This window comes from Corythoichthys intestinalis, chromosome 14, assembly GCF_030265065.1.
Source record: "Corythoichthys intestinalis isolate RoL2023-P3 chromosome 14, ASM3026506v1, whole genome shotgun sequence".
NCBI lineage: Eukaryota > Metazoa > Chordata > Actinopteri > Syngnathiformes > Syngnathidae > Corythoichthys > Corythoichthys intestinalis.
Genome location: NC_080408.1, coordinates 28,987,910 through 29,001,124, shown reverse-complemented (window position 1 = coordinate 29,001,124; position 13,215 = coordinate 28,987,910). Strand labels below are relative to the sequence as shown.

Here is a 13,215-nt window from a genome sequence, read left to right as displayed (position 1 = left end):
GGAAAACACTCAAACACAAAGACACACACATTTTAAATACTTGAGAATGATCAGAACTACCAAAAAATATGCTGTACAACCAGGCTCGCTTGCCTAACTGAAGCCACACACTCAATGCTTAACTTCTCTAATGCATACCTTTATGAGCAGTCTATCAAGCGATCCATTTAATCAATCATCGAGTTAATTTGTATGAATTTTCTGATGTTGTTCTCTCTATTTGGAATTTTTCTCTTGTAGCCTGTCCTAACTGTCGCTTCCAGTATGCGCTGTCTAAAGGGGGCTGCATGCACTTTTGCTGCTCTCAGTGTCGTTATCAATTCTGCAGTGGTTGCAACAACCCATTCCATACTGTAAGTTCCTCAAATTACTCCCAAATTATTTGAAATGTTGTATTTTTTACATCATCTGAAATACTACAGCGATATATAGTCCACTCACCCTGGTACATTTAATTTTATGTCAATATGTGCTGGCAGCACACAGACCCGGCTGCAGAAAGAAATTACAGGGGGGACATTACATTTTTTTTGTGGGGGGGGGCACACTTCTTCAACGTAAATTTACCCTGAACAGTGACGTTATTACCCGTACATTACTACATCAGTGCACTGAAATATTTTCTGTCACTGAAGTCACAAGTGGTAGTTCATCATAAAATCTATAAGACAAACGAAAACATACATGTCAATCCGAGTGCCGTTAGCGTATGACCTTACAAATTGGTGACTAATCTTACAACGTTGTATATAGTGTTCAATATGAAACAAAAAAACTTAATTTTTAAAATAATATGAATTTATTGGTAATATTGTAACACATATCCTGGTGCAATCAAAGAACAATCAAATCTTCAGCTACATCATGATTACTAAAATGTAACAGTGACTTTTGTTATAATTGTATGTAGCACTTTTGGCAATTTCTATCATGTCTTTTGATGGCTGCACTTCAGCTCGCAATTCAGTTTGACTTGAAGGTAGTTTTGTTAGAGTGTCCAATTATAAGTTAAAAAAGTCAATTGATAATTTTAACTTACCGGTGCAATCTTTGAGTCAGGGAACATTTCTTTTGCTAATGAGAAGTGATCAGCAATAGTTTTAGGCAAATTGTGTTCGGCAACAAATTGGCAGAATGAAATCTCCGCTTTCATCATTTTCATTCTGCAGACTTCATCTTTATGACCAGTGGTGTTAATCTTACTGTTAAAAAGTAAGTAATTACTTACAAATTACTTCTCCCTAAAAGGAATTGAGTTAGTACCACAGTTACCTGAAGGTAAGAGTAATTAGTTACTTGGCATGTTCATGTTTTTTTTCTTTTCTTGTTTTTTTCTCATTTTTTCCAAAAAAACCCCCCCAAAAAACAAAAAACAAAAAATAGTTACCTTTGCTATGTTTGGAAGTCAATGTTGTGAATCAACCGTTAAAATGGTTACGTTTTTGCATTAGTTCCCTTCTCTCTATTTTTTACATGTTAAAGTTTTAAAACTGTTTCATCATTTAAAGATAGATTCAAGTCAATATTTTGCTGATTTAGGAGTATTTTGGATAAAAAGTTACTTTAGTTCTCTAGGAAGGTTCACTACAAACAGAGCCTTTCTGAGAAGTCTACTGCTTCGAAATGGCGGCTGTTTATTAACGCCGCCATCTGTCATTTCGCATGTAGTTCTATAGACCCTACTCACGTGACGTCACAGCCACGCCCCCGCGCCATGTTGTCCGTATACTCGTCATGTTAATGCATTAGCGCTTTGTAAATTCCTCCTATTATGGCGTGTTTTTTTTGCTCGTTACCATTAATAATCAAAATGGTGAAGTCGTGTGTGGCGGTCGGTTGCAAAAACAGAGAAGATAGATGGAGAGACTTGAAGTTTTACCGTATTCCGAGAGACCCAAAGAGGAGACCGAGATTGACTGCTGCAATTCGACGAGAAAACTGGGCTCCAAACGACTACCACAGATTATGTAGTAGTCATTTTATATCTGGTAAGATGCATTTAATATATATTTAGAGGATTTTGGGCTGACAACCACAATTAAGATCATTGCTAGGCTAATCGCCGACAGCATACACTCAGACGTTGTGAATGAACTACCTGAAAATATATAATTATAAGGGGATAATCAGACAGTTGTCATACAATTAATTTACAATTTCACTATTGAGGTGCCAAAATCCGAACGGAGAAAAAAAATGTAATGCACGAAAAATGTACAGATTTTGAATGTACAGTGTACACGTTTAAAAATCAGTGCTCACTTGTACAAATTACGCCAAAACCGTACAACTTGACAGGGAAAACAAATGCGAAAAACAATGGTGCATTTCTGTGTGCATTTATTCAACTAAAGTGCTTCAACGTAAACATAACATGTGCACTGATTAACATGAGCACCCAATGGCCGGCTACTCGGCCCGCCCCCCTTATCTGTGATTGGCTAGAAATTGCCTTCATTCGCTGCTCAGATTGGTTGATTTGAATGACAACAGATCAAGATAGGATGAATAGAGGGTTCGTCCTCTCCGTGTGTGTGTGTGTGTTTTTGTGAAAGGTTAAAAAAAAAATTTACACAGTACAGTCTAATCGAGCTAATGCTAATGCCCGCCCATGCCGCCAGGTCTGGCAGCACATAGGATGAGTGGTTAGCACGTCTGCTTCACAGTTCTGAGATCAATGGTTCAATTCCAGGCTCCAGCCTTCCTGTGTGGAGTTTGCATGTCATCCCTGTGCCTGTGTGGGTTTTCACTAGGAACTCCCACATACCAAAAACATGCATGCTAGGCTGAGGATAAGCAGCATAGAAGATGAATGATTGAATGAATGATTATTGTACATTCAATTTACTAAAATGTGTCTTTGATATGTATTTTAACATCCCTAATGTCTAATAGTTTCTACATTAGTTATCTCACAAGTGTTCATTCTATTAATACCAAATTCAGAACTTTTGCAAATTTCCCTTGCTAGACCTGTGCCGTGGATGAATGCACTGTATCTGGACTACATGCCCATCACCCCAGAGACTGTCTTTTCTATTTGAGAGACTGGGAACCTTCAAGACTCCAGGCTTTATTGGAGGTACGTTTTTTTTTAACCTGTCAAAATGATAACTGGTCTCTATTTTGTTTTTAGTCATAAAGTATTACAGTACATACAATTTAAGATTAAAAATAAGGCGAGGGACAAAACTGCATTTTAATATTTAACTTCATTTTTACTGAAAGCACAAAAGCAGAAAGGTGTGGAGCAGAAACTTCACAGTTAGTCTTTTAAAACGGAAAAAACTAAAGGTCAACCGATATGGGATTGTCAAAAGCTTATATTGATGTAAAAAAAATAAAAATAAAAAAATAAGCTGACTGCAGATGTCTGCAGCTGAATTTGTGAGCCGATATACTTTAAGGTTAGTACTCTGATGGGAGACTGCCAAGGAATAATGCTAAAATATCGGCTTTTTAATTGCAAATCAGTTGATGGCCGATACTGAGAAAAGTCTATTCATCAGCCCGATATATCTGCCGGCCAATATATCGGTTAACCTTTAGAAAAAACCCTCAAGTTACAGCATCAACAAACGTGTAAGGCCTGTGGGCCAATTGCTGCCCACGAGACAGTATTTTGCTGCCACTAAATTGACATCTAAGTTAAGTGTCTTCTGTTATTTATTTATTTTATTATGTTTTCTAAATATTTTACAGTACAAGCTAGCATAATTCAGGCTTGTGGCAGTTATGAGGAGTTTTTTTTCCACAATGTGAATTAGTGACAGTCACTTGATTAATACGTAATTCCAAAGTGACACCAGATAGAAGGAAAATATATTCTGTCACCCAGTCATGCCTTTCTCAAAACTTGCCGTGAAGAGAAAGGTTGATGACGAACGTAGCCAAGCCAAATTCACTTTATATGCACAGAGGAAGTTGGAATGCTCAAGTATTACAATATAAGAAGTCATTACTCAACTACTGAGGATTATGTAAAATAGGGTTGAGATGAATGAGAGGAGTGGGTCAACAATCATCTTTATGTTCAGAAAAACTGTTCATGTTCTCAACTGCTGAGAGAAGATTACTTATGCCTAGAATTCTTTAACTTTTTGGGTGGAATACTTAATGAGAAACTTGAGCTTGAGACCCCTTGTATAAAGTGTTAATGAGAAAGATATCTGCCTTAGTTTTTTTTTTAAAGCAACATTAAGAAACTTTTGAGCTATTTTGAAAGTTACTAGAATTAATCAGTAATGTATTTGTTATTTTTCCTCCTTCAATGACAGAACAATGGTGTAGCATACAATACTGACCCCCCTCCTGGAACACAGACAGGTACGTCCCCGTATTCAATAGAACACCACAGCTTAGCATTTTATAAAACAGTATGTGCAATGATATATTCATTCCTTTAGCTAGAACACATTGTTTCAAGCATAAGCGGCTTTTTTTTTGGGGGGGGCTGGTGGCCGAAAAGGGTCATTGCATGAAATTGACTTTCCCATATATATAAACACTGTAAAGAAATAAAACTGCAACAAAAATGAATGAAATGAACAACAACAACCAAAAATTATAATGGGGTCAAAATTATTTTTCGAACAGATCATTTGACTAGCACCTTAAACGGTCATTTGCTTTGCATACAATAAAAAAAAAAAATAGGTGAGGGCAATTTTATTTTTTAAATGATTTTTTTCTTTGATTGAAAATATAGATATATTTTTTTGATTGAAGCAACTTTTTGGGGGATTGATGATTTAGACACAAATGTCCTACCTATAAATGGCCCAAACACAAAAAGGATTGCTTCAGTCAAAGAAAACTTTTTCAGTGAAAAATTAAGTGTTCAAATGCAAATTTTTCTATCTCAAAATATTTTTTCGCATTCAAAAATGTTTTCTATCATTGAAATTTTTCTTTTTTTTTGATTCAAGTGATTTTTTTTTTTGCAAATATATTTTTTAGAAGCAACTTATTTTTTGACTGAATAATAAAGACAAAAATGTCCTAGCCAAAATGTGGCCCAAACACAAATCAACATTACTTCAATCAAAAAAGTTGCTTCAATCAAAAAAAAAAAACTTGACTCAGATCAAAAAAAAGTTCCCCCCAAAATTTGCATTTTTTTAGTTTCAAATTTATTTTTGTATCCACATTTTTTTTTTTGATAGAAGCGACTTTTTTTGATCGAAAATATATATTTTGTCTGAAGCAACTTTTTTTTATTTATTTTTATTTTTTTTATTGATGCAATTTTTTTTGATTGAAAAATAAAAGACACTAATCTACCTCCAAATGGCTCCGCCTAGGGGATACAATTTTTGACTGGAGTAACTACATTGGCACGACACCGGCGGGCGTACCATATTCAATGGTTGCCGATTTTGGCGAAAAGTATTGCCTAAGCAGCCAGAATTCCTCTTAAGAATGATGGGAAACAAAAAACGTTCATTGTCAACTTATTATTATAAATATTCTTGTAAGTAAATTTTATTGCTGACACTGCGTCTCGGGGTCATCAACATGTTGTGCCCCCCCTGCCCCAAAGTCAAACTCCCCCTATGGTTTCAAGATGATTCACATAGCAAAACAATGTAGGAAACGTGTAAGTACACACAACTCACAGGGGAAAATCCTTTTAAGTTTTTTCCTTCAGTTTAGCTGAAACATTTCTGGCCCTGATACAAAGAATAGTTGAAAGATGACTATTCGTGAGTGATCTGGCTTGACTCCTTGCTTAGACCGACTCCAAGGCAGCCCTAAAATCATTTGGAACTTCCAAATTGCATCGCTGAATAGACTTAAACTGGATTTTTTAAAAATTATTTTACTTATTACTTGTCTGTCTGTCTCTCTCATTTTGCTTTCTGCCCTTTCCAAATGTTTACATAAGCGAGAAAAACAATCTGTTCTCTATGTCGACTCCCATTTTGCCTCAACCTCTGCGCTATGGTTATGCACAGCAATGTCGTTCTGCACCTGCCTTTTAGACACAGTATTCAAAGACACATGAACTGCCATCACAATTTGTCTCAGCTTATATAAATCACATGTGTGCTAAATTTATCTATTTCGTACATATACACATCTAATGCAATCCGATGTGCCCATGGTTGGTGGATTTTTTGCTTGGTTCAACTTGCTTGCATGGCATCAGCGACTGGAAGATTTTTGTTGGCGTAGCAGACAGTTAAGAGGTGGCAAACAGTTAGCTGGCAAAATATCCCATATATAAATACTTTAATGTCTGAAGACCAGAAATGGTTTAATATATGGCGGAAAACAGACAAGAATGAAAAAGCTGTTTCTGCTCTTGCACTCCTCTTTGAAAGAAACTACTGTATTTTAAGCGAAAACAACTGTTGTGTTTGATCAAATTATATGTATATATGCTGCCATAGCAGATTCATGGCGCATTAAGCCCCCGAACTATTTTTAATTAGTCCGTTTTACCCTGAAAACCCCCGTTTACAGACGTCGTGCAACCGCTTTTGTTTCAACCCAGCCATAAAGGTAATTAATTATATTTATTATTCAAAATGTCTGTCATTTTTAGCTTAGAATCATTAATAAATGTCTAATATTTTGTTTTTAAAAAAACAAAAAAACTTAAAAAAATTATTCACTTGCATATTTTAAACTGTTAAACAAATGACGTCACAATGAAAAAAATGGTGTCTGTAAAAAAGTCACGGATATTTCCCTCATAACTATCGCTTAATTGTATTTTTTTTGTTACTGTCGCATTTTCTCCGAAATGTTAGATGATAGATAATCGATCCAAAGAAAAATTGGGGGAAAAAAAACGTTTAAAAGTAGGGTTGTTCCGATCATGTTTTTTTGCTCCCGATCCGATCCCGATCGTTTTAGTTTGAGTATCTGCCGATCCCGATATTTCCCGATCCGATTGCTTTTTTTTGCTCCCGATTCAATTCCAATCATTCCCGATAATTTTTCCCGATCATATACATTTTGGCAATGCATTAAGAAAAAAATGAATAAAACTCGGACGAATATATACATTCAACATACAGTACATAAGTAATGTATTTGTTTATTATGACAATAAATCCTCAAGATGGCATTTACATTATTAACATTCTTTCTGTGAGCGGGATCCACGGATAGAAAGACTTGTGACTTTGTAAGTTGTGACTAAATATTGCCATCTAGTGTATTTGTTGAGCTTTCAATAAATGATCCTGTAGCCATGCCCAAATGCATGGTGGGAAGTGGAACCATGACTGTGCGTAGTGCTACCAATGGATATATCTTCTCTGCGTTGGGAAATAACATAAGGTGTTAAGAAAAAGATCAATTGCTACCTTGCTTCCCCACATTGCTTCCCATGATATTTCTAATCGTAGGGAGAGGGAATGTAAGGCTTTAGCCAATGAATAAAAGGCTCCAAAGGCTGCCAAAATTCACTCTACTCATTTTACGCTGCCTTTTATCTCTCTATATAGGTAAAACGGTGCCATTACAGATTGAGCGCCACAATGCGTGAGTGGGTCGTGCAGTGCATGCATGAATTGTGTTAAATATTTTAACGTGATCAGGATAAATTTGATAACCCTACCTTAAGGCTAAACTAAAGACTCTGGATGAGTGTAACATATTATGTCTGTAACGATAAATACAATTAGAAAACGATTTAATAAAAAAAATAAAAAAAAAAAAAATTAAAAAAAGGCATGGCCGATATTTTTTTGCCGATTCCGATACTTTGAAAATGACGTGATCGGACCCGATTGATCAGGATGCCGATCGATCGGGACATCTCTATTTAAAAGGGTAAGTATATGAAAAAGAACGTCTCGACCACTCCTTGATGTCTGCGATTTCTGCATCGCAACCTTTGTTATATGACCATGTTTCACCCATAAAATCCCCCAAAAATCCAGCTATGGCCATTCACAGCTGTGTCTTGAAACTCGGTGATACATGCTACATGGAGTTTTTGGATTGAAACAAGGTAAGTACACGAAAACATCTCGTTAAAATAGTGGCGTCTGTAATTTTGCTTTCGCGTGCTCTCACCTACAGATAGGGTTTTGCTGTTTAAAATGTTTTTTTTTTGTTTTTGTTTGTTTTTTTAAATGCCCTCCTGTTCAAAATTTGTCTTCCCCCAGAAAATTGAGATTTTAATCTTTCCAATGATGTATCACACATGCATATCGGACAATTTTGAAATTTGGCCAAATTGGGGGTCTCAGAGCGGAACTTCAAGTCACCTGAGTGTTTTCCGCCATACACTGGCGACAAAATCAAAGCAATTCAAAGCCCATATGAGATCTGGGATAATAGGAAAAAATGGTGGTCCAACTCACATCTGTTTTGGCCACAAATCTGCTGGGGAGTCATTTTTTTCCTATTTAATAGAAAGCCCTGGAACCTTCACTCGTGAAAAATGAAAGGCTTTTTGTTTCAAGGAAAGTTGGGCCAATTTATTTGCGTGCTCGTCCAGGAAGTGGATTAAATATTGCGCAAATTTAATTTGATTTTTAAAAAAATCTTCTCTGAATTACAAATAGACACTAATTTACCATGAACAACATGTCCTCACAAACCCTTGTCAGTATTTACAGGAATCGAAGCTTTCTTCAAAGCATCTGGTGTTCCATCATATTAGAATATCTTGTCAGAGTGCTTTGCCATGCATTAAATGTTGCTTAAAGTATTTTATAATACTTGTCGAATTAGATTTAGTTTTGCAATAACCTAGTGAGGCGTATACTGGACTGCATTTGTTAAAGTATGTATTATTTGCCATGTATTTTGGTTTCAAAATGCGGATGTATGGAAAATTTATGTCGGCATATTAAATATGACATACAGTGGGGCAAATAGGTATTTAGTCAACCACTAATTGTGCAAGTTCTCCCACTTGAAAATATTAGAGCCTGTAATTGTCAACATGGGTATACCTCAACCATGAGAGACAGAATGTGGATAAAAACCCCAGAAAATCACATTGTTTGATTCTTAAAGAATTTATTTGCAAATCATGGTGGAAAAAACAAGTATTTTGTCAATACCAAAAGTTCATCTCAATACTTTGTTATGTACCCTTTGTTGGCAATAACGGAGGCCAAACGTTTTCTGTAACTCTTCACAAGCTTTTCACACACTGTTGCTGGTATTTTGGCCCATTCCTCCATGCAGATATCCTCTAGAGCAGTGATGTTTTGGGGCTGTCGTTGGGCAACATGGACTTTCAACTCCTTCCACAGATTTTCGATGGGGTTGAGATCTGGAGACTGGGTAGGCCACTCCAGGACCTTGAAATGCTTCTTACGAAGCCACTCCTTTGTTGCCCTGGCTGTGTGTTTGGGATCATTGTCATGCTGAAAGACCTAGCCAAGTCTCATCTTCAATGCCCTTAGTGATGGAAGGAGATTTTCACTCAAAATCTCTCGATACATGACCCCATTCATTCTTTCCTTTACACAGATTAGTCGTTCTGGTCCCTTTGCAGAAAAACAGCCCAAAAGCATGATATTTCCACCCCCATGCTTCACAATGGGTATGGTGTTCTTCGGATGCAATTCAGTATTCTTTCTCCTCCAAACACCTGTGTTTCTACCAAAAAGTTCTATTTTGGGTTCATCTGACAATAACACGTCCTCTTCTGGATCATCCAAATGCTCTCTAGCGAACGCAGACGGGCCTGGACATGTACTGGCTTCAGCAGGGGGACACGTCCGGCAGTGCAGGATTTGAGTCCCAGGCGGCGCATTGTGTTACTGATGGTAGCCTTTGTTGCTGTGGTCCCAGCTCTCTGTAGGTCATTCACTTGGTCCCTCCGTGTAGTTCTGGGATTTTTGCTCACCGTTCTTGTTATCATTTTGACGCTACGGGGTGAGATCTTGCATAGAGCCCCAGATCGAGGGAGATTATAAGTAGTCTAGTATGTCTTCCATTTTCTAAAAATTGCTCCCACAGTTGATTTCTTTACACCAAGCGTTTTACCTATTGCAGATTGTCTTCCCAGACTGGTGCAGGTCTACAATTTTGTCTCTGGTGTCCTTCGACAGCTCTTTGGTCTTAGCCATAGCGGAGTTTGGAGTGTGACTGACTGAGGTTGTGGACAGGTGTCTTTTATACCGATAATGAGTTAAAACAGTTGCCATTAATACAGGTAACGAGTGGAGCCTCGTTAGACCTCGTTAGAAAGAAGTTAGACCTCTATGACAGCCAGAAATCTTGCTTGTTTGTAGGTGACCAAATACTTATTTTCCACTCTAATTTGGAAATCTTTAAAAATCAAACAATGTGATTTTCTGTTTTTTTTTTCAACATTCTGTCTCTCATGGTTGAGGTTTACCCATGTTGACAATTACAGGCCTCTGTAATATTTTCAAGTAAGAGAACTTGCACAATGTGTGGTTGACTAAATACTTATTTGCCCCACTGTATACAATGACAGTCACCAAATGGTTATGAAAAAATGACACAACTTGAATACTGTAAATGTATCTGCATTTCAATACAGAAAAAGGTAACTGCCACATAACTTTATGTAATGCAGTTCAGTGTATGCCAAATGTGGTCAGTCCACAGTTACATCACGTTTATAATTAACACAAGTATATAAATATTATAATGTGCTTTGAGCAACATTTAATATGTGGAAAATAGATATGTAATTTTACAGGTATGCTAATCTGACAGAACACCAGTATAATCACCTGATCGCCTACAGCTATTTCTTTATCTTGATCCTTTTCTGTGAGAATTTGAAGAAAAAAAAAACTTTCTATCAGACCCAGCAAGAGTGAACCATCTGCCCTGCCAAGTCTTCCTCCACTCATGAAAAAAAAAAAAAACCTCAAACTTCAGGTAAATTACGCTGTTTCTTGTCACGCGATACCACGATGCAATGCGAAAATTGCGAAAACATCACAGAGGATTCTTCTATTAAGTTTGTGCTAGTTTTTGCATGCACAATACTGTAGGAAATCAGACCCCTGAGTATAAAAGCAGGGGTGGGCAAACCGGTCCTCGAGGGCCGCAGTGGGTCCTGGTCTTTGTTCCAACTGATTCAGCACACACAGTATAACCAATGAGGTTTCAGTGGAAACAAGGAGCACCTGACTGCAATCAACTGATTGCACTTTTAAGAAAGCAGATTGGTGAAAGCCTGTCCTCATGATGGGTATGAACAAAAACCCGCACCCACTGCGGCCCTTTGTGGAATTAATTGCCCACCCCTAGTATATAGGGTTAAACTGTTTATAGCAGGGGTGTCCAAACTTTTTGCAAACGGGGCCAGATTTGGTGTAGTAAAAATGTTGGGGGCCGACCTTGGCTGACGTCCTATACGTAGAACAATATATTTAAGGAAATTTTAGCAAGCCATTCTGTGTGTCACATTTGTTTTATTATTATTTTTTTTTGGTGTTGAAACGATTAATCGATTAACTTCAGTATTCGATTAAAGAAAAAAGATTCAAATTAAATTTTGCTGCTTCGAGTATTCGTTTAATTAAAGTGATAAACTGCCCTCTAGTCTGCGTCATTTCACATGTCTGAATCCAGCTGCTCCATGTTAAAACCAACATAAGCCAAGTTTTTGTTTGAGCTAATGGTTTTTTTATGCATTTGTAATTTAGTTTATTTGTATATTTAGCTGTTGTTTTTTTTTTTTTTTTTTTTTGTGGGAATATGTGTCTGAACCATTTGTCAAGAGCATTGTAAAAAAAAAAAGTGTCAGTGCTTTATAGCATTTAAGCTAGCAGACATTTGCTATGTAAATTAGCCATTGTTCTTTTGTCGATCCTTATTTATTTATTTTTTATACCGTTTGAGGCTCAGCTCAGGTATTTTAAATTTTTCATGTTCCTTATCCGATTACTCGATTATTCGAACTAACTAGTTCATCGATTCATCGACTTCTAAAATAATCGATAGCTGCAGCGCTAATTTTTAAAATTAATAATTTCAACAATCTCGCAACTAGCCTTTGTGGCGTTCTCTTTCGACTCTTGGGCTCTTGCGAAATACTGCTCTAATATGTAATGTAATAATGCTGCTGTAAAATTAAACCAGCTTCAAGTTGCTTCAATTTCTCTCCCTTGTAATCTTTTCGTACATGTCAGCGTGTCTTGTTTGGTAATATCACTACACATTGAACTATTTAAAAACAGCGCACTGTCTCTTTGCAAATGAGGCAGACACAGCTGTTGCCTATTTTAGTGAAGAAATAGTCCTATTTCCACCTATCCCTGAAGCATCGGCCGTCGCAGTCAACAGTTTTTGTTGATTGTCGCCATTTTAGAAAATTGGGAGTAAAGGGTCACACGGGGTAATGTTGCTTAGAGTGCTGCTGCCTTTTAGTGGGTAAATGAGGAGCAGCATTTAGTGTGTAAGCTACTTCATATGCTGGTAGCAGTACTGCTGACCAATATATTAAAACTGTGCGGGCCAGATGTTAATGATTATTATGACAGAGGCTGGGGGCCGGATGAAATTTGACCAAGGGCCGCATTTGGCCCCTGGGCCGGACTTTGGACATGTCTGGTTTATAGGCTATGAAACCAAGCAGTACAAGTGAATTAAGCAGGCAACATCATCACACCAGCCATTTGAACATATTTTGACTGATTTCTAAGACTTATTGAATATTGTGTTCACTTAATCTACCAAGTAAAAAGTCTCTTCATTTCTCTGGAAAAAAACTGATTTTACCTTTTAGAATCTTTATAATGAATGTGTCCTGGATCTGCTCGTTAAGAGCCCAACCCAAATGTAGCTATATTTCTCTACAATACAGTTGCTCACATTTTGAAAAAGTGCAACCAACTTTTATTACCATGACTACTGATCTCATAGGTTTTAGTTCATACCCTTTCATCTCTCCCATCTCTCCAAGGGCTTTGTAGTGTGATTGAGCAAAAGGATGATGGAGGCCAGCAGCCTGACTCAGCCTGTGGAGCACAAACCCAAACTGGTCATGCTGGACTCTGCGAGTATGATACTTTTTTAAAAATTCAACATGATTTGCTTGCTCACAGAAGCATGAATCTTAATCCAATTTTATCTTTCTTTTGCTCTGTTCTTTAGTACTGTGTAAACAAAAATTAGCATTCGTATGGGTCTTTGAAATCCTTGAAAATGTGTGGCTTTGACTGTCATCAAGTTTTAATGAGTATTTTTTCTTTTATCACAGACATTTTTTTTTAAAGTTGTTTTAATTACCTGACATGTTTCGGCGAACAC

General features: G+C 37.0%; 1 protein-coding gene across 2 annotated transcripts in view; it reads left to right on the top strand.

The window, feature by feature from the left end:
* rnf31 (ring finger protein 31) overlaps nt 1–13,215 on the top strand; it is a 46,344-nt gene that overhangs the window by 28,310 nt on the left and 4,819 nt on the right. For both annotated transcript variants that reach the window (XM_057857727.1, XM_057857726.1), the window contains exons 19-22: nt 241–353; nt 2,972–3,082; nt 4,278–4,326; nt 12,869–12,965. In XM_057857727.1, coding sequence (XP_057713710.1) covers nt 241–353; nt 2,972–3,082; nt 4,278–4,326; nt 12,869–12,965 — 370 coding nt within the window. The remainder of the gene's footprint in view (nt 1–240; nt 354–2,971; nt 3,083–4,277; nt 4,327–12,868; nt 12,966–13,215) is intronic.